The sequence below is a fragment of the Peromyscus leucopus genome, chromosome 4 (genome assembly GCF_004664715.2).
Source record: "Peromyscus leucopus breed LL Stock chromosome 4, UCI_PerLeu_2.1, whole genome shotgun sequence".
NCBI classification, from domain to species: Eukaryota; Metazoa; Chordata; class Mammalia; order Rodentia; family Cricetidae; genus Peromyscus; species Peromyscus leucopus.
Window position 1 is genome coordinate 6,061,557 of NC_051066.1, and position 23,989 is coordinate 6,085,545.

Consider the following 23,989-nt stretch of genomic DNA (forward strand, 5'->3'; position numbering starts at 1 on the left):
CAGGCCTCTGTCATCACACAGCTCCCAAAAGTTCTGGTCCCTCCACATAAGCCACCCACCTAGGCTCTGGCCTCTGCCAGCTCTGCAAAGTCTCTGGGCAGATGTGAGCAAGGTGCTCTCTCTTATCATGGGATGTCCCTCAGCTTCAGGACACACTGAAGCAGTCAGACAGGAGCATGCCCTAACCAGCTTGTGGAGCCAGAGTCATCAGAACCATTGTGGAGTTCAGCCAGCTGGGATGTTATGCCCAGATCACAGGGACCCCCAAAAGACCACCACGGAGATTGAATCCCGTATTTAAAAGCAGAGAGCCTTTATTTTCAAGCTCAGAGCTTGGACTCTCTGTCCTACGCAGCAGTGAGAGCAGAGAGCCCAGGCAGGGTGGGGTTCTTATCATAGCAGAGGTTGGGGTGAGGGGATTTCCAGGGTTCAGGACCCTGGTTAGCTGACATCTGTCTAGGGGTATAGGGAATGTTTGGAATGTCAGGTATTTCTCCTTAGATGCAGGTCTCCCTAGGTGGGGTCAGCTTATGGCTTTCCCCGGGTCCAGGTGTTGCCCGCCAGAAGCCGTGTCTGGGCCTCTAATCCTGTCATGACAGCTGTGTGGTCAGGCTGTTTGGGCCCCCCCCCCACAGGAACATGGACATAGGACAGCCAGATGGCTGCCCACTAGGGAGGGCTGGTTCTGGAATCTGAGAAACTGCAGTTAGCAGACCTGGTAGTGGTGAGGCGAACTACCGTAACCAGGATCCACTTATTAAACGATGCAGGCCAGGTGTAAGCAGTGCCGAAGTCAGGACTGCTAAGTCTGTCGGCTGTAGGGCAACTGGGTCTCGAGTCTGCTGGGGAAACGGAGGCGGGCGGACCCTAGGAGGCGGGCGGACCCCCGGTAGCTTCCCCTGGCGGAGCGTTGGAAGGCCCAAGGAACGGCAGAGACTCTTCCATCGCTGCCCCGTTACCTGCCCACTGTGCTGAGGCGAACTGTGCAGATGTCTCTGGCCTGGCTTCCTGACATCCGACCAGCTGCTACTCCTGTCCTCACGCACACTGGGGATGGGAAGAATGGGAGCCTCTGTGGTTTCCCTTCTTCCTTCGCTGTAGAGCTCTGAGTGGGCCACACATGACTTCCATTTTTGAAGAGATAGAAGATTTTTGTGCTGAAGAGAGGGTAATTACAGAGTCTACTTCCTCCAGTTGTAAACATCTGGACACATGCCTATGGAAGGTGTGCAGTAGTAGACAGATGGCCTCAGCCTTAGCCAGAACAAAATATGACTGGGAGACCTCTGCAGTGAGGACTCATGCTTCTCACATCCAGAGAGACCATTGAGAATCCAGTGCACCCGGGAAGAGCAGGTTGTGGCCGTAGGACACTCTACATATCATGTTCAATAACTCACCTGGGCCTAGAAGGGTTAGTTACTCAGGTGTCCATTTCAGGAGAGGCTAAGGGTCAGCAGAGGAGGGTCTGGGGACTAGGACCCCATCGGATAAGTAGTAACATGTGATCCATGTAGCTGGTTTCCTGGAGGGGGTGGGACTAGTAATAGCTGGAGAGTGGTCTAAACTTTTTTATTGGGTACTCTGCCTGTGATCCCTCCTCCTCTGAGAACCTGGGAATGTCCCTTGTCTCTCAGGAAGCATCATCCCCTAGCTTATATAAACTCTGATGTAGGACTGGTGTGGACACCCAGCCTAGCCAGTTGGTTCCTCTGCCCAGGAATTAGCACTGGAATGTAGAGATGCTGACACTCAGCCCAGGAGGACACCTGAGCTCAGGAATGTTGCCTGGTGCTATGATCTTAGACACATGATGAAAATAGACTGCAGATGGCTGCCCCTGAGAAACCCAGAAAGAAACCCCACAGGAAGGAGAAAGAAGTGGAGCAGAGAAGGCTGCTCCTTGCTTCTTGAAGACTTTCCAGGCAGTTTCTGGTTCCTGGCCCTCATCAGATACTTCGTGTTCTTATGTAACCCCCTTATTAAATGAGCTGGACTCAGCCAGGTGTAAGAAGAGACCAGACCAGCCTCATTTCTCTCAGTTACCTTTCAAATGTCCTCTGTGAATATTTGATTTTGTTTTTGCCCACTCACCCTGTCCCCCACATGAAGCTGAGAACTCAGCAGGCCCTTAGTCCCTTCGAACAGTACCCTCGTTCCAGATAGTTGCGTGTAGGGGTCAGGTCTGGCCTCCTAAAGCCTGGCAGCTTTGCTGGCCTGGAGCCTGGCAAGACATGAGGTGGGCTTCTTTGCTGGCTTTTACCAGTCCCACGCCTCTCTCCCCAGCCTACAGTGTCTCTGGCCCTTAGGATGGGGCTGGGGAGGCATCTTCTATGGTAGCCTGGTTTTCATCCAGAACTTGGGCTAGGTTTGAAAACTCTACTTGGTCACCCCCTCGTTGTGAGTTTTTCCCTTTCCTTCTGGGTACCTCCAGCTCCCCCCTCTCCTTGAAGGTGGGATGCTGCTTCTCCACAATGACCTAGCTTTCTCTTGCCCCTGCCCTCCTCCCTGCTTTGGTGCCTGGGGCCTTAGGCTAGGGGTCTAGTCTTGGAGCAGTGCCCCTGTTGGTCCTGATATTTGCTGTTGTTTGGCTTGGGGTGAGGGGCCACTTCCCTCCCTCCTCTGGGGTCTCTCCCCTTCACTGAATACACAGCCTAGGAGGGCATTGGCCAACGCTGCAGAGGCTGTTTCCTCTTTGCAGAGTAGTCTCACACTTGCTGTGGAATGTGTGATTCCAGGGAGCTGTTATTTCTTTAGCCTCTGGACTCTCAGGCAAAACTACTGCAGTCGGCACCCTTGTACACACACACACACCCTTGTACACACGCCCTTGTACACACACACACACACACACACACGCACACGCGCGCACACACACCCTTGCACACACACACCCTTGTACATACACCCTTGCACACACACACACCCTTGTACACACGCTCTTGTACACACACACACCCTTGCACACACACACACAACCTTGCACACACACCCTTGTATACACACCCTTTAACACACCTTATACACACACACACACACACACCCTTGTACACACCTTGTACACACCTTGTACACACGTAACAGTGCCCTGTGCCTCCTCTGTTTTCTCTGACTAGAGAAAGACTGGGATGGTCAAGCATGGGAAATCGGGGCTCAAACACGCAAGGGCCTGTGCGTGCACCACCAGAAGCCTGGGCTTGTTATCAGTCTTGCTCAAAGCAGCAGCCCTGGGGGAGGGGCTTCTCAGTGCCTCTTACGCAAGTGGCATTGCTGTTCCAAGGACTGAAAGCAGAAGGAAGGTGGACTTTCTTGCCTTTTATCCATGTCTGCAGAGAGGTGAGCCCACCAAGGAGAGAGAGCTGCACTGTTGGAAATTGTGTGATTGTAGGTCTGCAAGTCCCCATCTGGTGAGGAAGTCCAGAGTGCTACTCTCTGGCTGGTCAGAGCCCAGGATGCTGCCTGGCTGTGTGTGTGTGTGCAACAAGGTCAGGCCCCTGAGCACAGCCTCATCTCCTGGCTCCAAACTGCTGCTATGGAGCTGACCTCCTCCCTCCTGTTTCCCCTTGGGAGAACAGGCTGTGCATCTCTAACACTCCCGTTCTTTGTCTTTTCACATACCCAGCATGTGGTGTGAGTAAGATTTGGCTTAGGGACTAGGGAGATGGCTCAGTGAGTAAGAGCAGTTGTGAAAGCAAGAGGACCTGAGTTCAAGTCCCCAGTACCCACGTAAAAGCTAAGCACAGCTACATATGCTTATAACCCCAAGTTGGGGGTTGGAGACAGGCAGATCCCAAGAGTTGACTGGCCAGCTAATCCAACAAAGCAGTGAGCTTCAGTTAGAGGAAGACAGCCTCTCCTGACCTCTTCATACATAACGTAGACATACATACACCATACATCATGTGTGCATACATGTGCACACATACAGAATCAGACGTGAGGTTAGGGAGTAGCAGTTGGTGCCATGGATCCTAAATGCCGTAGGAAAAGTGTTGCTTCACACTTCAGCCTGGCTTTCCACACCAGAACTCTCTGGGGATTTGGCCCCAAAACCAGGGATCAGGGAGGAAGACCCTTGTTTTCCTCAGCCCTGTTCCCCCACCCCCACTCCAGATGTGTGGACAGTGTGGCTGGTGTCTGCACCAAGGTTGGGACACTTTCCTCACAGTGTCCAGCTTTCGCTCTCACCCCAGCAACTACAGGAGATGGGAACAAGTCAAGAATTCATGTTCAGTGCCTGTCACTAGTACCTTCTGGGTGACTTCAGTGGAGCCATCTCTTGCTCTTTTGAAAAGTGGGCATGCTGACCCCTCCCTCTCTGCTGCATCTAAGTCCACTGTAGCAGCTTTCAGGCAACACCAGACTCCTCCCCCGGTTTCACCTGTAGAAATGTTCCCATGGTGCCTAAGGACTGCTGGGGCCAAGGGTGTAAGCCATTGCACTTTAAATCTTGAGTCAGTTCTTAATCCTGTTCGTAGAGCAGACGCAGATACTCCTCTGTCTCTTGTCAACATGTGTGTTTTTTTTTCATCCTTGCAAACCCAAAAGGCAGCATGCTGTCTTATCCTTCACTTAGGGTGTCTCCCTTGTTCTTATTAGGGTTTTTTTTTTTAAACATTTATCGTCCAGTTGTGATATCTGAGTTGGTCCTAAACTTTATCATGTTTTCTGCCGTAGTGTTTATACCTTTCTGAATCTGAGTTTGGGTGTGGCATCAGTATTAATTCTGTATTTGCAATTAGCATACATAGTAATATATAGCACAGAGGCTTCTCTTGTTTGATATCAGTCTTGGTCATTTTTGCCCTTGATTTCTTCCTTTATGGTTTTAGAGCTTCCCATCATGCTTAGAGTTGCCCTCCCTAGTCTGTTTTACAAGGAGACAGCTTTGGCAGCATCATGGGAGCCTGTGGCAGCAGTGTTGGGGGAGATGTCGCCTGCACTAGTCTTCGAGAAAGGCTCGGCCTGGCGGGAAAGGGAAAGCCTGAGCCACAGTTGAATACACAGGAACAGATCCCAAAGCCTCTGGTGCTAACTGCCTGGCCTGTGAGGAGCTTCTTGGGCACCTGAGACTTAGCTGGAAATAGAGGCTTTGCAGTAGAGAGCCATACTGACCAGGGATTCCTTGGCATGGGATTCCTGATGGGGCAGGTAGGAGGGGTGTGACCTTGATGACCTTGTGTGTGCTAGATGCTATATCCCCTGCTTTTACTAACAGAAGCTCCAGGAAGGCCTTCTAGAACAGCAACACATAGTGTGGGTGCATCCACATAGCACTTAGGGCTTTTATTGCAGATTTGTGTCATTACAAGGATAGTCTGGGAATATATTTTAAAAAAACAAACAAAACCCCCCTCCCTTTTATACATAAACAGAACATGCTACATGGTACACTGGGAGAAATGCTGAGGTAATAGGCATGCACCCAGATGTGGACAGTACCAAAAGGCCCACCGCTCACACACCTGGCGCATGTACCCACTGGGAGGGTCTCACCTTCTTGACTTATCTGTTGCTTCTGGTGAGGCAGTCATGTGATCCCTCTAAGCCCGCAGGACTCAGGAGGCCACCATGCTGCAGTACACCAGCAGCCTCTGAGGGCATTGCAGCTCATGGAGAGTCGCTAGTTTTCCATGTGTGGCCTCATCTTCTGGGGAGGTGTAGCTTGGGGACAGGGTGCAGATTGTTCCCCTGTGAGCAGAGGACCTCATATCTGCAGCTGTCTGGGAGTTCCAACATGTTGTCAGTGACTTCTCTCCACTGGAGTGTCTCTGGCAAGGCAGGGGACTGTTTGTGTGGAAGCTAAAATAATGTGGAGGCGGAGGTATGAGTGGACGGTGCAACTCTGAAGACAGGTCTGTGTGGCTGCCACTGTGGCTCTTGGCCTGGCCTTCCCTTTCCCAGCGGGAACCTGAGCCCAGACTCTTCCCTCCCCAAAGGCCAATGAATCGTGCCAACAGTAAAGGTCTGTGTGGCAGAAGAGAGGTCAGGGAGAAGGGAGAAGGGAGAAGAGGTCCCTTGACCTCCAGTGAGCAGCCAGAGACTAAGGCACAGAAGGTGCAGGCCAAGGGGTAACTGGATGGAGGGAGGCTGGGCCGTCCGAGAAGGAGAATGCAACAGTGGAAGGGAGTGGTTAATTGGGTGTCCCAGAGGTTCCCAAGCAAGAAGGCCAGGAACCCTACACGAGAGATGAGCTTGCAGACGCTCTGGGAAATCCAGCAATGCCCAGGACTGTATTTTGAAATCAGGACTACATGGCCTGTTCTGCCCTTAGACTCAAGTACATGGCAGTGAGGAAAAGCAGCCTCCTAAGGACAGAGCCGTATTGCTGGCCTCAGCATCTGAGCGCTGAGTATGGAAAAGTTAGGTGAATGTGTCAAACCCACATGTGTATCTAGACATCCCAGTGTGATGTGTGTCTAAGATCACATACACATGGTGGCCCGTATGCATGTCTGTCATGTCTGAGGGCATTGGCAGTTGTGTTTTTAGGGGAGAGACGTAACTGTTAAAAGTCTGCAGTTCTGTCCTGTCCTGGGAACATGCAGGTGCGACAGAAAGCGGGAGGGACAGAGAAGACTGTTCACGTCCATTATCTGATAGAGTGACTTGGAAAGCAGGTCCTTCCAGCCTGAGAGGAGCAGCTGGTGAGGAGCTGTGCTGAGGTCTGCGTGGCTGGGACGGACGGCTTCAATGGCTTCTGGCAATGGCCGTGGGTGGCCAGGAAGGGGGCAGGCTTAGTGGAAGGTGTTGGGGTTGGGCCGAATCATCATCACCACTTTCTTGAGCGAGTAAGATCCTCCTCGGAACTCAGCCCAGTAGACCCCGTCCTGGTATCGGCTCCGGTAATGGCCCCCACGGTACCAAACCCCATTGAGGTTGGAGTGAGCACAGGCATTATACCACCATCCTCCCTTCTGATAGTGGGCACAGTTTCCTGTGGGAGAGAAGGGAGTGAGGAGTGTTCAGGGGGAGGTGGTTTGCCCCTTCATGGTGTGCTCAGAGCCTTACGAAGGACCCTGAGGGCCTTCAGAGCAAGAGCGCTGGAGTGGAGAGCCCTGAGCAGGGGTCAAAGGCTGGCCTGCCTTTCTTTGCAGGGTAGCTTTATGACAGGCTAATGATGGGGTTGCAGATAGGTGGCTTCACTTTTCCCAGCCACTGTGTTCTCATCTGTAAAGGGACACAAATAATGCCTACCACACAGGACTGCTGTAAGAGTAAATGAGAGCCATGTTTAGCCCTTGCCCTGAGCTGCATGCAGAGGTGGCCCTGGAGAAGGTGGAAGTGGCCTGCTGTGGGCTGGGGAGAGGGAGAACAGTTCTTTAGCAATTTTTAAGAGTCGAAAGAGCTGGATAAGAGGCGTTCAGAACGACAAGGGAAGTGTTTAAGCTTGAACGCCTCTCTTGTCCTCCCCAGCCTGAATTCTGTCCAAATCACTTTTGTGTTACTCCGTAAAAGAGGGATATTTCCATGAACCCCGGCTTGTCACATGGCCTGCGCTGCGCTGCCAAGGACAAGCAGTTCGGTAGTAAGAAGTGTGGGCAAGGTATCAGCAGGCATGCAGGGGCATGGTACCCCACAGAGGGAAGACAAGAAGAGCCCAGTCTCCTGGGCCAGCTGGGGCCTGGGACTAAGAGAGAACCCCTTCCACGGGAAGAGGCTGTCTCCAGCAGAGGCCATGGGAGGAGAGGGGAGGAGGTCGCAGGCAGCTGGAGGCTGGAGCTGGGGGCCTCAGCCCCAGCCCCACCATATTTCCCAGAGTTTTTCTTGGGGCTTCTTCTGAGTCATGTCTTCACACACCAGGACCAAGTGGCCGTGCTGCACTGGGCAAACCAGGAGAGCCCTCAGCAGCCTCCCGTACCCTGGCCCTAGCCATGTGTGCCCCAGGACCCCATCTGACAGCTTCCTTACTCCCCGAGATAGTTCTCAAGTACATACTGCAGCTCCATGTCCCAGCATCAGACAGATGAAGGCCACCCTTCCACCTTTTCTGAAAGCTTTGGAAATTTTGGCTCAGAGCACCCACTACAGAGCAATGGCTGCTTCTTGGGGCCCTTCCAGAAGAGTTAGTTCAGTGCCAGAGCAGACGGCTGTATCTCTGTGGTTTGAGGACGTTGTGAGAACTGTCCTCTAGAGTGTGGCTGCCTTTGGAACCTGGGATGAGTTTCCCTGACTTAGTGTGGAGGTATCAGGGATTGCTGGGAGCACAAGCTGTTTCTGAGATAGCCCTTAGAGCTCGCTCGCTCCTCAGAGACAAGGTCCACCTTCGAACCATAGCTCAGGGCGAGGCTAGGCAGGATGGGCTAGGCCTGCCTGGGAAGCAGACAGAGACTCAGTCCAGAGGTGGTATCAGCCTCCAGAGCACTAGGCCTTGCTGACTGACCAACCTACAGGGCCCCTGAGCCCCGTGAGATGCTCTTAGGTGTTGGTTCAGAGCCATGAGCTAGAGTGCAGGACATGGTTGTAGATTGTTTACCCTTAGGGTCAAGCTGTACCTGTGCGTCTTGGAATTTTCTGTTTTCCCCTTTGTTTCTTGTTTACTCAAGACCTGGGTTTAAGGATGTAACCAGGGACAAATGACTTCTCTGCTGGCTGATGTCCTCTTAGTGCCTTTCCTACAGTACTGCATTCGCATTACAGGAAGCCAGCCAGAGTCACTGGGCAGAGTCCTTACCATGCAGTGCATCCTGCCCAGAGCACCCGAGCAAATGTTCCTGGACCATCCCCTGACCTTTTAGGAGACATTGTCCTTACTTCCAGATCCAAGATGATGCACATGCTGAGGATGCATGACTGAGGTGATGGGCCTAGCATTGGAGTGCAGAGTGTGTGGCCCAGACTCTGTGGACTGTGACTGTGTTCTCAGACAGAATTGAGAAGGGCATAGCCCGAAGCTTGAGTGCCATGGCCCAGGGCAGCCCTCAACGGTGAGATCTGTGCACCTCTGCCCTCCCCTTTTATAAGTGCCACTTGTCTGAGGACAGTGGGTAGAAGGGGACTTTGAGAAGCAGTGTCAGGCAGCTTGGTACAGCTGTCTGTCACATGGCATCTTCTTGCTCCAGGCCCTGGAGTCAGGGGCTCTATGGTTGGTGGATCTCTCATCCCCATTCAACACCTAGGTTGGGCTCTATTTTTCCTACCTGTGTAGACATCATGGTCCCTGTCCAGAGTAGTGAATTGTTTGCCGTTGTGCCAGGTAAAGGAGTCGCCTGCGTTGCCATGGTAGCGCCCCAGCCGCAGCTTATAGTACTCGCTCTCTGGTTCCAGGCGGAAGCTAGCATATTCTGCAAAGACCTTTCGGCCAGACCAGTCCTCCATGGTCACAAGCAGTTTGTAGTTGCCTTGGTTTGTCAGCCAATAGATGTTCTCCAGGCCCAGCCAGTATTCGCCATCGATGTTCCCAAACCCTTGCTGGGGAAGACCCAGGAGAGCGTGAGTGAGGAGCCTGTGTCCCAGGAATAGTCAGAACATAAGGCAGGCCTGGGTTCCAATCCCTGCTACCTGTGTATCAGGCTTTGTGACTGGGTGAGTCACGGAGCCTTTGTAACCGTCAATCATGTGCCATTCACACATCCGAAGAGCACGCCTTTCCCCTTCCATCATGTGAGCCTGTTTCTTGTCCTTACCTAAGAATGCTGTAACTTCTCAAAGGCAGGATGATGTGGTCATTTGAGAGCCTGGCACCCGGAAGGCATGCAGCTAGCATTGCTTAGACAAGAGCCCTCACCTCCCCAAAGCCTCAGTCGCCTTCTCTTGAGACGGACTGTGTGTGCAGGTTGTATGTAAGCTCCAACATAGACAGGTAAGAGCTATGACAGGTATGTGACATCCACCTGGGTCCTTCTAGGTTTGAAACCCAGTAGTTTTGTTACTCATTTGATAGGTAGTTTGGGGCATCAGCTGAGCAGTAGCCCGCAAAGTCTCGTAAGTGATGCTCAGAGCCAGGCACTATCATCAGCAGCCCTATGGTGGGTAAGCATTGCTGTGTTGTACCATCTTCATGAGAGAATGGAGGAGTACAGAGAGGACCTGAGGCTAGGCTTTGGAGACGGAAGCAGGAGGTCCACAGACCGCCCAGGGCAAGCAGGATGGAGGAGACTGGGAGCCAGCGGACTGCATGTGGAGGCCCTGGGGCTGACGGCAGTTACAGCTTTGGCCTGGAGGCCTCGGCTGCAGCTGCCGCTTTACCACACTGTGTCTGTGAGCCATGGCCGGGCCCTCCCTTCTCACCTGCAAGGTGACTGTAGCAGTACTTTCCTGAAGGGCATACACAACAGACCGTTGTTACAGTACCTGGCACAGGACAGGTGTCCATGGACCTGAACTGTTCATGCCATCCTTAGTGTCCCCTCTTGGTTCAGAACAGGGTGAGAGGTGTGGCAGATCCCTTGCACTTGGCTTACAAGGAGAAGCATTCAGTATCCTGGCAACTGGGAAACCCAGAGACTGAACCTTGCAGTTAGGCCAATTATTGTCATGTTTCCCTAAACATGCATTTTAGGGGAGCTTCTCAGGACCTGGAGCCCTGGGACCTGCTCCTTCTGCCCCCTAAGAGCAGGTCACCTTGTGAAGGCCCTGGCTGGAAGTAAGATGCTGTCTCTACTCCATCTTCTCCTGAACAGTAGACAAGGAGGGGCCTGACCTTACCACTCTGATAGCTTTGGAGAAATGATGCTGTCTTTGTCCTTCTGCACTGAGGGTGGACTGGTCACCTTGCAGGCAATGCATACAGGCCCACTGGTCTCACCTTATAGGTCTCCCAGTTCCTGAAGAAGTTGACAGAGCCATCCAGGCGTCTCTGGATGACAGTCCAACCCCCAGGGTCGTGTCTCTGGTCACACCACACCTGCATGAGGCGGTTGGTGTTCTCGGGCTTCACCAGATAGATGGAGCTGGTGTCGTGGCCATCTTCCAGGGCCTGCAGGCAGTCTCTCCATGGGCCTGTAGACACAAACGTGTGTGTTATATAGCTGCCTCCCACCAGTCTACAACCTAGCTGAACTCCAGACAGACATAACCTCCAACAGAGAGCCAAGGAACACGGCGTAAAGGGGCAGATCTTGGTTTTGTAAGTTTGAGAAGTCATGTGCTATGAAAGCAAGAGCCTGGGCCAAGAGTCTTAAGGCCTGGATTCCAAGCCCCTTGTGCTTTCTCCCTCACATGTGACCTGTAAGAAAGGTTCTTTACATCTCCCAGCCCTTGGTTTCTCTTGTTTGTAGACAAGAGTCATATTTTTCTTACTCAGAGCTGTTAGGTTTACAAAGGTCATGTGGGGGGATATTCTTAGGGTGCTTTTTAAGAAGTCATTTCCGGCCGGGCGGTGGTGGCGCACGCCTTTAATCCCAGCACTCGGGAGGCAGAGCCAGGCGGATCTCTGTGAGTTCAAGGCCAGCCTGGGCTACCAAGTGAGCTCCAGGAAAGGCGCAAAGCTACACAGAGAAATCCTGTCTCGGAAAAAAAAAAAAAAAAAAAAAAAAAAAAAAAAAAGAAGTCATTTCCGAGTTGGGCAGTGGTGGCACACGCCTTTAATCCCAGCACTCGGAGGCAGAGCCAGGCGGATCTCTGTGAGTTTGAGGCCAGCCTGGGCTACCAAGTGAGCTCCAGGAAAGGCGCAAAGCTACACAGAGAAACCCTGTCTCGAAAAAAAAAAAAAAAAAAAAAAAGAAGTCATTTCCGAGTTGGGCAGTGGTGGCACACGCCTTTAATCCCAGCACTCGGAGGCAGAGCCAGGTGGATCTCTGTGAGTTTGAGGCCAGCCTGGTCTACAGAACAGGATCTAGGACAGGCACCAAAACTACACGGAGAAACCCTGTCTCGGAAAACCAGAAAAAAAGAAGAAAAAGAAGAAGAAGTCATTTCCATTGGTGCGTGAGCTATGTGACTCCTGGGCATGGCCACAGTCACCAGTGCTGTGTGGGCTGGACGCTCTGCTTTGCTAGTCCAGCCCGTGGCTCTCTTCAGCAGGCAACACCAGAAGGGTTCCAGGAGCCTGGATAGCTGCCGTGGTCTGTTAGCCCCTGACCATGGCTCTTCCCCTCCTCCAATGATGTCCTGTCTTTCAACATTTCTCACACTAAAGAAGATATAGGCTTGAGTCATCAAGATCCGGTCAAGCTGGGGTCTTCCTCAGGGATAAAATATCTGGAGATTTTTCAAGCCCTACCCACTAGACCGCATAGTTGAAGATAATCATCACATTTTGTTGTGCGCTTTGAAAAATGTCCTCCAGGCTGAGAATGGCTAAGATGAAATGTGCCAGAACATGTCATTGGCTTACTGCTTTGTGTGTCCATTCCACAGCTGCTCAATCACTGGCTGTAGTGGTACACACCTGTCACCTAGCACTTGGAAGGTGGTGGCAAGAGGATCAGAAGTTAAGATCAGGCTCTGCCACAAAGAGAGTTCTTGGCCAGCCTAGGCGATCAGAGCCGATCTCAGAAAACAAAAATAAAGCCAACGATAAAAACAGCTATGATATATCTGAGCACCCAGGGCAGGAGAGGCCTTCTCTGGTAGCCAGCCTCCCCAGCACTCTTAGCTATAGTTCTGGAGAGCCTGTCTTCCTCCCACCGTGAGTGGGGAGGGAGCTGGCACTTGGCCTCAGCTAGCCCACTCTGATGACTAAGCTTGGATTCAGTCCCTTCCTGGGCCTTACAGCAGTGTGGAGCACCCCACTGAGTACTTGATGGGAAACAGGAACCATCTGTTTCTTTATCAGTCTCCTGGGCCACTGCAGCTTGGATGCTGAGTCTGTGGACTTCTTTCTTGGTTCTCTAGGGGCTTCTTACACCTTTACCTTTTCCCTGTACACAAGACAACAGGTCCCCAAGTACCCAGCCTGGGCAGGATGTATGAATGACACACAAGCAGCTCCTTTCCTCCTTCCTTCCTTCCTTCCTTCCTTCCTTCCTTCCTTCCTTCCTTCCTTCCTTCCTTCCTTCCTTCCTCCCTCCCTCCCTCCCTCCCTCCCTCCCTCCCTTCCTCCCTCCCTCCCTCCTTCCTTTATTCCCTGATTTATTTATGCCATTTCCTGCTCTTGCTCACCCCCAGCTTCTGTCCTGGGGAAGGGGAGGCCAGACCTTCAGGAAGAACATTCAGAGAGGAGAAAAAGGTTTTCGTTATGTTTGGCCCAAGCCCCAGGGACTGAGACAGAGAATGAGAGTCTGTCCCTGACAGCTGGAGCAAAGCGCCGGTAGCGTGGGAGGCCTCCTGGCTTCCACCAGGTCAGCAGGACCGGGGGACACTTAATGAGAGTCCTGGGAGAGAAGGCGGAAGGCACGGGCGACTGCAAAATAACGCCCACCAGAAGCCCGCAGCTGGGCCTCTTCCTGCACAACTGCCCAGCTCCTGGGAATGGCTGGATACAGAGGCTGTTCTGGAAGGGGGTACCATGTAGGTAGGCTTTGGAGGCCACTGGAAGGGTGACAGGTTAGCCTCATAGCTACCAATCTGTGCTGCCTTCCAGGATTCAGCTTTGCCTCTGGCATTTTTTTAAAATGGGCACTTTTGTTTTGGCAAGTATTTTAGAATGACTTGAGGTCTTTAGTAGTAAATCTCTTAAGTAGTGAGTGTTTAGAAAGGCCTAGGAGATGGCTCAGGAGGTAAAGAGCTCACTGTACAGTGTGAGGACCTGAGTTCGGTCCCCAGAACCCGTGCAAAGCAGTGTCATAGTGTGCGTCTGTGATCTCAGTGCATCAGGGACAGGAGAAGCCCCTCAAACTTCCGGGCCAGCTAGCCTGGCGTACACAGTATCGACCGTAGAGACCCTGCCTCAGGCAGAGTGCTAGACAAGGCCCAGCACCCAAGGATGTCATCTGACCACCACATGCATGCCATGGTGCTCACACAGGCACATACATACATACATACAAACACAAACCAGTATCGCACACACATGCATTCATAAACGGCATACAATAAATAATTTATTGAAAGAAAATGCAGGCTTATACAACTTTTGAAAACATTTCAGAAGGTTGAGTGGACCCTTGAGGTCCAGGTAAGAACACCTCACTCTAAGAAAGGCCTGTCTGGGGCTGCAGTGGTAGCAACTGGGCATTGGAGCCTTTGCTGTAGCCCCCGTCTGCTGCAGATCTCGCTTGGGTATTTCCACTGCTGATCCTTCCCATACCCTGATAGGTAGGTGGTTGTGGTCTCCTCATTTTATAGGCGAGGAAACCAGAGCCCAGAGGCCTTGGGGGACACCCTAAGGCCACACGGCCTATGGGGTCAGTGTGGCCTGAGACCTCAGATGGTCTGGGTGTGAGAGTGTACTTTCTGGTGCACCTTTTTTTCTCCCCAGCCAGCGTGACCTTGAGAATGGACCTGGCTCTGGGCTTGGCATCCTGAAGACTGGATCTGTCAGGTTGTTAAACCTTTCCGGTTTTGTCTTTTGATAATTTGGGTTTTGGCTTTCTCTACATTTACTTACTATGTCCTTGCCCATTTTGCAACCATTTTGGTGTCTTATGATGTTGAAGTTTTCCTTTGTGTGTATGTGGCAAATCTGGTCATTGTACAAGGCCTTCTAGGAGTAGTTTGCAGTGGTGTAGAAGCACCTGTATGTTCTGCCTTGCATGCACCCCTGCAGCCTGCACAGCATTCAGGCCACCAGCTTCGTTAAAGAACTAAGGCTCTCTCAGAAACCCTCCACCAGATCTCCCATACTCAACACATCCCTTTTGTTAGTTAACATAAAAAGAGACAAAGCTGTCAGCATAAACAGCAAATGAAAATGGGTCCAAACTATAGATTCATTGAAAGCGTGGCACCAGAACCTTGCTGTGTTGAAAAGCCTTTATGTAACGGGGATGGTGCAGTGACTATCTGTGCTGCATATAAATAATGCAACGAGAATTCAACACTGTAACATATAAATAACTTGGTGACAACTCTGTCATCATTATGTTTGGATAATGCCACAGAGGGCCAAGCAGAGCTTCCAAATTTGGGTAAAGAATCTGGGGCTGGGGAAGTGTGAGGTTGGGGAAAGACTATTGATGTGGTGTTGGGGCACTGGGGTCAAATCTTAGTGGCTTTTCTTACACTGCGACTTTAGGCAGGTTCCTCAGTGAGCCTCAGTTCTTACTGCTGTGACACAGAGGAAGGACACTAGTCATCCTGTGGATCTCAGTCCAGGGGCTAGGTGAAGTCTCTCTCCCCTTAGATGCAAGCTTGATATGTTGGAAGTGGTCCAGCCCCTTCCTTGAGACACACATTTGCTCTTGAGTTTCCAAAACCAAGTATTTTTTAACACACACACACACACACACACACACACACACACACACACACACACATCTATTAGTAGGTATTTTCAACCAGGCACATTTTAATTCAGAATTAGTGAGGGCCCCAAAGCTGTACTGCAGTAGAAAGTAAAAATCCTTTTTGTTGAGTGCAGCTGAATGCTCAGAGTGCCGTGGGCGAAGCATCTTCTGGCACAGGCAAGTGCCTGGTGGTGCTTGCTTTGGCTCCCCTTCTGAGAGGCAGCTCTGCCCACAGCACCAGGCCAACACTAACTCGGCGGCACCTAGGCTCACCTCTATAAAGAACATATTTACACCACAGTCAAAATGTTCCCCATGAAGAGCAGCGTGGCCGCCATGGCGAGCAGATCTGTGTGGTTCCTTGGAGAGGGGCAGGGGTGAGGCCAAGGATCTGGGAGGAATGCTGGCACATGGACCCAAGATGTACAGGTCTTAGGCCTTGGCACCCTGGAACCAGCCCTGGGAATTTTGAAATTATTTGGCCAGGAGTAGCTCAATTAATTTATGGTTGGCTCTGATTCCTCAGCAAATCACCTGGTGTTGGTTGGGGTGGTGGTCCAAGCCCTGCTCTCCTCTCGGACATTCATGATGGAAACACCATAGGTACAGGGCACACAGTCACCATGGAAAACAGGGAGTGCTCCATTGGTTGTCTTCCTGGTAAAGGCAAATTGAGACTGGCCACCAGGCTAGACCCAAGGGTGCCATCATCTTTTTGTAACTTGAGAAAGACCAGCCTCAGCTGGATTTACTCAGGCCCTACAGCTGGAGCAGTGGTCCTGATCCAGGGCCTGTGCCAACACACCCGAAGGGTGAGTTATGAAGCACAGCCTTCCAGAGCTGGCCAGCAGTTGGTAGGCTCTTCTTCCACGCCCGGCCCCTGAGCCTCAGGACATGGTGGCCTTAGGCTGAGTAGATGACCTTGGAGTCTGTGGTAATATCCCCAGGAGTGTTCCTGAGAGTGCTTTGGTCCTGAATGTCACCCTAGGAGACTGCTAGGACACCTTCCTTGTATGAGAACCCTGCGTGGTTTCCAGTTCTTGATGGTCTAGCTCATGGAGTCTCTTTGCCAACAGAAATGACTAGATATTAAAATTGGATCTGGAGTGTCCTGCTCAGATTTACCCATTTAATGCCAAGGCCAGTGTACCGCGTAGGTGTGAGTCCTGCCTGGCCAGTGGCAGGCCCCTGGGTGTCCTGAGCAGGCCTGATGACAGACCTTGTAAAAGGCACAAGGAGAGACTTTGTCTGATGATGCCTAAGTCTCATTTTTCAAGAATTTTGGCAAAATCATTGTCCATGTCAATGACTACCTTTCGGTGAAGCGGAGGACAAACAGTGGCCTCCAGACGGGAATAGTTTGCAAGCTGCCAAAGGTGTTGGCAGTGTGCATACCTTTCTTCCTTCCGGTGGGAAGTACAAATGAACTCACTCTGTCTGTCCTCAGCATTGAGGCCTAGGGCAGAGCGCTGTGAGGAGTTTATGAAAATGTTTGAAACCTAAAAAACTCTTATTGGCTCTCAGATGTGAAAAGAAAGGTCCAAACTAGAAATGTATCAGCCTGTGGTTAAATTTCTACAGGGTATACCCCCACCTTGTCGGATTCATCGATAGTTAACTTCAGCCTCCATAAAAGATGTTATTACTTTGGGAAACAATTTGTAGGTTAGATTTTTCACACTTCCCAAGAATTTCTGAGCATGCCTGATGTTTGCTGAGAAATCAGAGCCAACCATAAATTAATTGAGTTACTCATGGCCAAATAATTTCAAAAGCAGAATTATTCAAGCCCTTTCAAAATTGTTACAGTAAAAATTATACTGGATGTGTGAGGTGGGTGCCCTCCAATGCATCTGATACAGCTCCAGGTCTCCCAAGAACCCTCAGGGCCCACCCCGCCTGTTTGACCTCAGAATAAATACTGCTGCTCCACTGAAGTGTCCAGGGTTAGTTTCAGGCTGAGAAGCATGTGCCCACTCAGGTTTCCAGCAGGGTAGGAGAGATGGGAGTTTAAACAGCTTAGGAAAGAGGTGGGGCTAGGGGCGGAGCTCAGAGCCTGAGCTCTTGCTTATATTCTTTGGACCCTGGGTTTCCACCAACACCATGGAGGCGGGGGGGGGGGACGAGGGAGGGAGGGAGGGAGAGAGAGAGAGAGAGACAGAGAGAGAGAGAGAGAGAGAGAGAGAGAGAGAGAGAGAGAGAGAGAGAGAGAGGTGGTTAGGTTAGTAGGGTCCTAGAAGTCTCACTGTGCACAGTGCTCCAGGGGTCAGGGTAGAGCCTTTCCCAGTGCTGCTGCTGGTAGCCCCCCAGGCTGCCTGGGTGAGGTTCATTGTACATGAAGGGCTAACAGTTGAGTGCAGGCACATCATGGAAGAATTTATCAGACCCACGACTCTCAGTCCACAGATGCTGGACAAGTGGCCAGTGGTCCTGTGGTCAGCCAACCTATGGACCCTTTCCGAGGAAGGGGCCACTTCATTGCCTCTTCTTAAGGAACCTGTGTTGGCTTTCCTTGGTCACCTTTTATCTTCCACATGCTCACAAAGCCCTCTTTATCCTCTCCTGCCATTAGACCCTGTGACTGGACCGCAGGCCACTTGGTATGTAATTTGTGGCACTTTGGCCTTCTTCTCTGTCTGAAACAGGACATTTGCCTAGCACTGAGCCCTGTCTTCATGGTTTCCTGACAGTTGCTGACTGTGGCTGAGAGCAGATCTGCAGGGCCTCAGCCCCTGTCACCTGCTCTAGAAAGCCTTTCCCAGCCCCAGAAGAACTCCTTCATCTTGCCTAGGCTCCCTAAATGCCTTTGTTGTTACTCTTGGAGTATAGTATGAGTGGCTACTACCACATCTCAGAGAACCTGTCACCAGCCAGCCAGCCATTTTATCCTTTCCTCAGAGGCCTGGGAGTGGTGCGCAGGTCTGTCTCTGGCACCAGGTTCCTTCTGTGGTGTGTGTTGCTGCCTTGCAGTTAGAGTTGTTGGAGATCTGTCCCCGGTAGATGGTGGTGGGCTGCTGTGGGGCAGGCACCTTCTCAGGTGGTGAGTCTGTGTGGAGCAGACAGGTACAAGTTCCTCCACATTCTACCTGCCTTTACCTGTCCCATCTTCACAGGAATGTAAGCTACATTTCTTTGTCACTCTCAGCTTGAGAACCTTCTGGAAACAGACCTTCATGGCAGATGGTCATCTACATTCAGACCAAATCCTAAAAAGGAAATCATTTCTGCAGGAAAAGTCTGGAGCAGCCCATGTACAGGGAGGCCGTGTGTCTGAGCTGTGCCGCATGCCTTCCTTTCCTGGTCTTTTAGAAACTACCCTTAAGAAAATGACATGAGCCACTTAATTTCAACTTAAAGAAACAAATTTAATTACTGTCTTTGTCATTTAAACTAATATTTGGTGTTCTTACCACTTTCCTATGTATACAGTAATTTTAACCTAAAATTATATTTAAGGAACGGGAACCACTTACCCTTTTTAAAGAGAGCAAGTATGACACACACATAAGTGCTCGGGTCCAGCAGCTCCAGTTCCTGAGGCTCAGGTGAGAATGGCCTGGCTTATTGCCACGGCACTCTTCATCCAGATTCAGCCCAGGGAGGCCGAGGCAGCAGTGATGGCAGTCCCATGAGCCCTCCTTAACAGTGTCCATCACTACCTTTACCATATACTTGACCGTCAGGCTCAGTCAACACCGTGGTTTAGACACACAGCAGTGCTCACTTCTGCTTGCTCTCTCTTTTCAAAGCTGAATTTGGTGGTCTGCATGAGTTACTTTGCAGTCACCAGGTAAGTTCGCCACAGTGGTCCCTTCATGTAGCAAGCTGGCCACAGATACCTGATCGCCAGGAGTTTTCTCAATTACCTCTGGCTTGCCAAATGCCAAACTGTTGGGATTTTCAGGCCCTGAGATGCCAAATGCCCAGCTTCTAATAGTCACAAAGTTGATAGTTTATCTCATACAAATAGCCAGGGCCTTCGGCCTCCTGTCATTCTTGGAAAATGGCCCAAGGGGTGATGGGATAGCTGTGGGTCACACTCAAAGAGCTCTTTGTAATCAGCTCCCTCAGACCCCTAGAGAGGGAGGGTGTGAGGAAGATGGCCCTGGAGCCTCTAGTGGCTTTTGTTTAGGCAGAAGCTAGCAAAGAATGTTCTTGAAATGTCTCTGCAATGAATTTTGGACATCTTAATTCATTGAAGAAAACATCTTAGGAAAAGGAGAACACAATACAGGGAAGCAACACACATTCTAGAGGAGGCCAGGCGGCTTTCCCTTCAGTGTCTACAGCCACAAAGGCTAAGTCAAAACCAGGGCTAGCCAGTCACCTCTCACCTTGAACACCACACCCCGCCTTGTGTGTACCACAGACCTTTTCTCTGCTTGGTACACATGTAACCTGAAGAAAGGAGGGAAGGAGTCAGTTCTAAGGCATGCTGTTGTGCTGGGAAAGCTTGCTCTATGTGCTTCTTTCCTGTCACAGAGAATGAGTGAGGTAGAACCAGGGGAGAAAATCTACCTAGGAAAGTGCTCTTGGTCAGCTTGTCCAATCCCCAGCTCTAGAGGCCGAGGATGAGAAGGTGGTTTGCACATGCACAGTGTTGTCCATGAAGCAATGAGGTCCTGAGAAGGGGTCATAACATGGAGAGCTAGCATGCAAGGAAAATAAGAATTTAGCCCAGTCGTCCATGAAAGGCTGACATGTAACCCCAGGGGTGTGTCCAGGTCTAATGGGAGCTTCCCTAATATCCATCTCCTGGGCGTCAAGCACACATCCTGGTTTCTGTGCATTGGCTCTGAGGACTGAGGTGGAGTGGCTTGTTCTGCCTGGCATAGCTGCAGCTGCTGTGTCTGTGTGGCACTGTAAGGTTCCCCCAACCCCCACATACTTGCACATGAAACCATGACAGAAGGCAGGTATGTCATGGCTGATGCTGAGTCACATATTCCTAGAACAGTTTTCCCACACTGGTGTCCATGGTGCTCCCTGGACGAGCCTCCTGCTAGCTGTGTGACTGTGGCTAAGTAACGTTGAACCTCAGTATCCTGGAAACTACAAGTCCAGGGAGCCATCCTACTCTGCGCCAAGGCTGTATGGCAGGGAGGCCACGCTAGGGACTGAGGTGCCTCAGTAGTTCTATTCCATGACATTAGGGCTCCTCTTTTATCCCCAGAGAAACCTGCTAAGCAGGAGAGGAGTAGCTAGAAGTACCCATGCCTGTCGGTTTTTAAAGACATTTTTCCATCAAGGCCATGCTGAGCTACCGGTGGCTGGCAGTCCAGTGCTTCCTAGCCATCTCCACAGTGGACTTTGTGGCCAGAGACTAGCATGTGGCAGCTGTCTGGGGTGAGCACAGAGCCCATATGCCCTTCCTGTGCCTTTTAGGGCATTGACCTCTGAAGCCGTTCTCTAACAGCAGCAGGACCTAACAGGAAAGGGCCATGGGTTGGCCATTGGCAGGCCCCACTGTAAGTATCATCCAGACCAAAATGTCCCTAGTCTGGCCAGCCCTGAGGAGGCAGGACAATTCCTGGGTGTGAAGTCAGGGAGGCTAGGCTTCAAACTATCTGGATCCCTCATCCTAGCTCTTAGCAGGTACCCCCTGGCCTAGGGCCAACCTGTCACCATCTGACTGTGGTTGCCTTGGCCTTCTGGGGAAGGGCATGCTGTTTACCGGGCAGCCACAGCAATGGGACAAAAGAGCACTGGTTCTGAACTTGCAGAGGGAAGCTACAGGCTATGATGGCCTGAGTTCAAAGGTGTTTATTGTAAAGGTGTTTCTGGCTGAGTGATGGCAGCAAGTCAAGGTTCTGTTGGGGAGAACACAGAGGAATTTGGTCTTTCAGGACCAGAACCTGCCTTGGCTAGAAGAGCTGGTAAGCACTCTCTACTCATTGGTTGGGCCAAAGCTCAGTGTTGGAGACCATCTGCTTTTTCCTTCCAATTCAGCCCAAGCTCAGGAAAGGTAGGGCCTTCTCACTGCCACCTTTCTACTGCCACCCTTCTCCCTGCTCTGTCTGCCTTTGTGTGGACACTCGGGGATGAGGTGATCCAACATTTGTGGAGGCTTTGCTGATACACAGAGATAAAGAGAGCGACATTAGAGGTGAGCACAGAGCTGGTGCTCACACACAGGTCATCTCTCATGCCTTGTGCTTCCCTAGACAGGCCAGTGAATGCACATGGCGGTGGGGTAGATACAGCAGTCTACAGGTACCACAGCCTGTGCTGAGCTATGATCAGCTGGGCATCAGGGCCATTTGAGGGGCTAGGAGCAGGCTATGTCCTTGGGTCTCTTACAGACCCACTTCCATCAGGGACTGACTAGTAACGTGGTATTCCAACTCCCAAGTCTACCTGGTAAACCTACAAAGCCTTCAGGATACAAGACAGAAGTCTCATCTCTGAGCCATTCATGTCCTCCAGCAGGACTTGGTCATGCCACCTCAGTGACTCCATAGTCCCTCAGCTGCCTCTCTTCGAGGCAGAGCACACTGGGTTATTCTGCAGAGAGTCTAGACAATGCCCATTGTATTCCTGGTATTTTGTTATGCTGGCTTCATAAATTCCCACAGCGTTCCAGAAATTTTGGCCCTTCCAGAGAAATTTTGTCAGACCTGCTGTGTGGAATTTGGGGGACAGAAGTGACTGGGGGCAGTGCAGATTCCAGAACACTGTCATACACTTGCCACCTCCCCACACTGAGTTCAAAGGACCGTAGTTTTCACCGAGTCAAAGGAGGGCCAGGCAGTATTGGCAACCCCCTCATGACATCATAGCACATTGTATTTTCATGACATATCCCTGTGAGGCTGTATGTAGCTCTGTCCCCATCTCCTCATTGGAAGAAAGTTAAGGCTCAGAGGAGTTCAAAACAAAAACTTCTGTTCATTTATTTTTGAACTGCATATACAGAGAAGTTCAAGGATGACTTTGAACTTCTGATCCTCCTACCTCCACCCAAGTTTTGGGATTACAGACACAGGCCACCATACCTGGTTTGATGTATCACAGGGATCTAACCCAGTGCTTCTTGTGTGCTAGGCAAACACTACCAACTGAGCTACATCTCCAGCCAATTAAATTGCTCTCTCATGAGCAAATGGGGGAAAGCAGTGAAGCCCATATGCAGATCTGGGTGTTTATCCCCATTTTGTTCTGACTCAGGAATGTCCTGAGATGGCTGAGTTAGAAACCAGAGATTTCGAGTTGAAAGTTGATCTGGAGACTGTGACACCAGCCTGGCTGCAAGCACGTCTGAGCCTTCATGTGGTGCCCAAGGGCACGTTTCCCCTCTGGGTATTCTGTCAGAACACAGAACACACCCCATCCTCTCCCTGGCCTCTGATGTAAACCAGGTGTGGCTGCAGATGGCATGGTCATCAGGCCTTAAACTCCAGAGCTGAAGACAAACTACTTACTTCAGTCTCTTGGTTTTAAGATGCAAAAGACCATGATCAAAGGGGGCTGTTTACCTCCGGCCCAGTGCCACTCACACATTCTGCAGTATTTCATGTCCTAGAACTGTCAGCTGGGGACAGACGAAAATACATCCTACCCGAGCCTTAGATGAGGAATGCAGGGACAGGGGACTCGCCTCCTGCCCAGAGCTCACCGAAAGAGGAAGCAGGATTTCAACGCAGGACAGTTCACTCCAGTGCACCTGCTCTCCACCCCACCCCAGTCCAGGTCCTTCTTTCAAGGTGCTATGACGGGTGTTGTGCCATGAACCTAGCTCCCTACTGCCACCACTGGCTTGTCCATCCTTGATCTGCCCACCGGCCACGCCACCCTCTTACTCACAGGTTCAGCTCAGTACTACTGTTTAGTTTCATTTATTCTTTTTTTTTTTTTTTTGGTTTTTTTGAGACAGGGTTGTTTTGGTGCCTGTCCTGGATCTCACTCTGTAGACCAGGCTGGCCTCGAACTCACAGAGATCCACCTGCCTCTGCCTCCCGAGTGCTGGGATTAAAGGTGTGCACCACCACCGCCTGGCTACTGTTCACTTTTGAAAGTGTGAAATAGGTACAAAACAGGATCTTCTCAGTAAAGATATCCCCCTACCAACAAAGGAGTTGGTGCCCGTGCACAGTCTTAGGTTACTTCTGCAGAGATGCCTTCCTTTAGCACATGTGGAAAATAACACTGCCTAGAGGAGGAGAAGCCAAGCTCCATGGCCTGGCCCCCTGGAGGGGATCCTCTAGCCTACTCCCCTAAACTGAGCATTGCTGAGTCAGAAGCAGAGGCCCAACTTGGACACAAAGTAAAAGTCTGACTTTCCACGTAGCCTGAGCATGTTCAATGTGAGCAGGTTACTCAGCCTGTCCCTGAAGAGCTGCAAACTCAATCGGGGACTCTTGTGAAAATCCCAAGGCAGTATCTTGGTTATGCTTACCAGGGTGTGTTCCGAAGACCCCATTCTTCCATGACAGTATCCTGAGAATCCCAGTTAAGCATGGCATGTATGCTGAGAGTGTATGGAGCCTTGTTGAAAACTAGGCAGCAACTGACCAAAGGAAACTCGAAGCCTTTGGGAAGAGATCCTTCTCCACACCTATGAGGCTTTAACTTTGAACTTAATAGCACCCTCCCACTGGCCTGCAGCTTGTCAGGGGACATTTACAAAAAGGTAGCTCTGGGCCCTGCACATGTATGTGAGCCCACAGGTGAGACACCCTAGCCTCTAAGACAGGGCAACTACAAAGCCTCAAAATATGCAA

General features: G+C 51.1%; 2 protein-coding genes across 19 annotated transcripts in view; one reads left to right on the top strand and one right to left on the bottom strand.

Annotated features, from left to right (window-relative positions):
- Positions 1 to 23,989, top strand: part of Ralgps1 (Ral GEF with PH domain and SH3 binding motif 1) — a 243,429-nt gene that overhangs the window by 123,786 nt on the left and 95,654 nt on the right. The window lies entirely within an intron of this gene.
- Positions 5,253 to 23,989, bottom strand: part of Angptl2 (angiopoietin like 2) — a 30,671-nt gene continuing 11,934 nt past the window's right edge. The window contains exons 3-5 of the mRNA XM_028884784.2: positions 10,748 to 10,941; positions 9,141 to 9,411; positions 5,253 to 6,937 (exon numbers count right to left, since the gene is read on the bottom strand). Of these exons, the coding sequence (XP_028740617.1) occupies positions 6,738 to 6,937; positions 9,141 to 9,411; positions 10,748 to 10,941 (665 nt within the window). The 3' untranslated portion in view covers positions 5,253 to 6,737. The remainder of the gene's footprint in view (positions 6,938 to 9,140; positions 9,412 to 10,747; positions 10,942 to 23,989) is intronic.